The 1842-nt window shown below is 51.5% G+C and overlaps 1 protein-coding gene across 1 annotated transcript; it reads left to right on the forward strand.

Annotated features, from left to right (window-relative positions):
• Positions 1 to 292: 292 nt before the first annotated feature.
• LOC310860454 (2-methoxy-6-polyprenyl-1,4-benzoquinol methylase, mitochondrial-like) lies at positions 293 to 1168 on the forward strand (the record flags this gene model as incomplete). The annotated part of the gene is made up of 1 exon (XM_083767364.1): positions 293 to 1168. Exon 1 carries the CDS (start codon positions 392 to 394, stop codon positions 1166 to 1168), a length of 777 nt encoding a protein of 258 aa, XP_083623490.1. The 5' UTR covers positions 293 to 391.
• Between the last annotated feature and the right edge of the window lie 674 nt (positions 1169 to 1842).

Here is a 1842-nt window from a genome sequence, read left to right on the forward strand (position 1 = left end):
AAATTCATAATGCACCCTTTTTCCCTTTATAGCAACAGTAGTGGGGTCAAAATATATTTAAATTTGTCATAGAAAAGTATTCAAAAATACAAATACTGAGGTAAATCACCCGTTCAAAGATTTGTAAAACATGGCAGCCTCCATCAAGCTGCTCGTCCGGACGGTACCGCGAGATTCTCGCGTCGTCGTAAACACTACAATTATAAATGAGAACGTCAGAAGGCTCGGAGGTACGGCGTGGTGGACGGTGTGTCGTTTGGCCTGTCGTCGTTTCGGCGGCGCGGCCGACAGAAACACGACGACACACTTTGGCTTCCGGAGGGTCCCCGAAGCGGAGAAGGCACAGAGAGTGTACGAGGTGTTTGAGAGCGTGGCCCAGAAGTATGACGTAATGAACGACGTCATGAGTCTGGGCGTACACAGACTGTGGAAGGACACGCTCATACGCGCCATGAGCCCTCGGCCCGGGCAACGCCTGCTGGACGTGGCCGGAGGCACCGGTGACATCGCCTTCCGTTTCCTGGACTATGTGAGCTCCCGGCCAGAGCGGAGGAGGAGGACGGCCCTGCGCTCCACACAGACCGACCCGTCACGGCAGTGGGACATCTCCAGGAAGTACGACTGCGCCTCAGAGGAGCGAGCCGGCGGCGAGCTTGGCCAGGAACCCAGCAGGGCCGTGGTCTGTGACATCAACAAGGAGATGCTCAAAGTGGGAAAGCGGAAAGCCGCCATCAGTGGCATCAGTGGCACTACCTCTGGCCTGTCGTGGGTGGTGGGGGACGCAGAGGAGTTGCCCTTCGATGACGACCAGTTTGACATTTACACCGTCGCATTTGGCCTTCGCAACGTCACCCACGTGGACCGGGCACTGCGAGAGGCACTGCGGGTGCTGAAGCCCGGAGGACGGTTCATGTGCTTAGAGTTCAGCAAAGTGACCAACCCTCTGCTCGCCAGGCTGTATGACGCGTACAGTTTCCAGGTGATCCCGGTGCTGGGGGAGGTGATCGCAGGGGACTGGAAGTCCTATCAGTACCTGGTGGAGAGCATCCGCAGGTTCCCCGACCAGGAGACGTTTAGGTGTATGATCGAGGACGCTGGTTTCTGCCGCGTGCAATATCACAACCTTACTGGAGGCGTGGTCGCCCTTCATTCTGGCTTCAAGCTGTGACAATATCGCAACCTTACTGGAGGTGTGGTCGCCCTTCATTCTGGCTTCAAGCTGTGACAATATCACAACCTTACTGGAGGCGTGGTCGCCCTTCATTCTGGCTTCAAGCTGTGACACTTCATCTACCAGAGGCACTCATCCACCCATAAATAACCCCACATACCTCCCACTCAAGCTAGAGGTTGCCAAACCAAATAGGTTGTAAAACAATAATTATTAAATTAAATTATTAAAACAATAAGTCATTTATGAAATGAAAACAAATTCTTAAGCAGAGCCTTACTCAATCAAGGCAAACATTAATAAATAAATAAATCACCCCTGTGTGAAGTGACGGGCGCTCTTATCATCACATCATGTCATTCCGGCCAATCACAATTTGCGTCCTGACTTTTGTCTTCAATGTTTCAGTTTACACAAACACTTAAAGTTGGGCATTCAATCAATGTAATGTGCAACAAGACTAAATTAATTTCTCCTAAACGCCACCATGATGTGGAACGCCCTACCAACAGTTCTCTCCTATACGCCACCATAATGTGGAATGCCCTACCAACAGCCATTAAGATGTGCAAATCCCTTGACTCCTTCAAAACTGCTCTCAAAGGGCACCTGCAGACCGTTGCAATTAGAAACTGGCCCCCGTAAAACCTGGAACCCCCCACACCCTTTCC

This window comes from Protomyctophum parallelum (assembly GCF_964188405.1).
Source record: "Protomyctophum parallelum genome assembly, chromosome: 6".
NCBI lineage: Eukaryota > Metazoa > Chordata > Actinopteri > Myctophiformes > Myctophidae > Protomyctophum > Protomyctophum parallelum.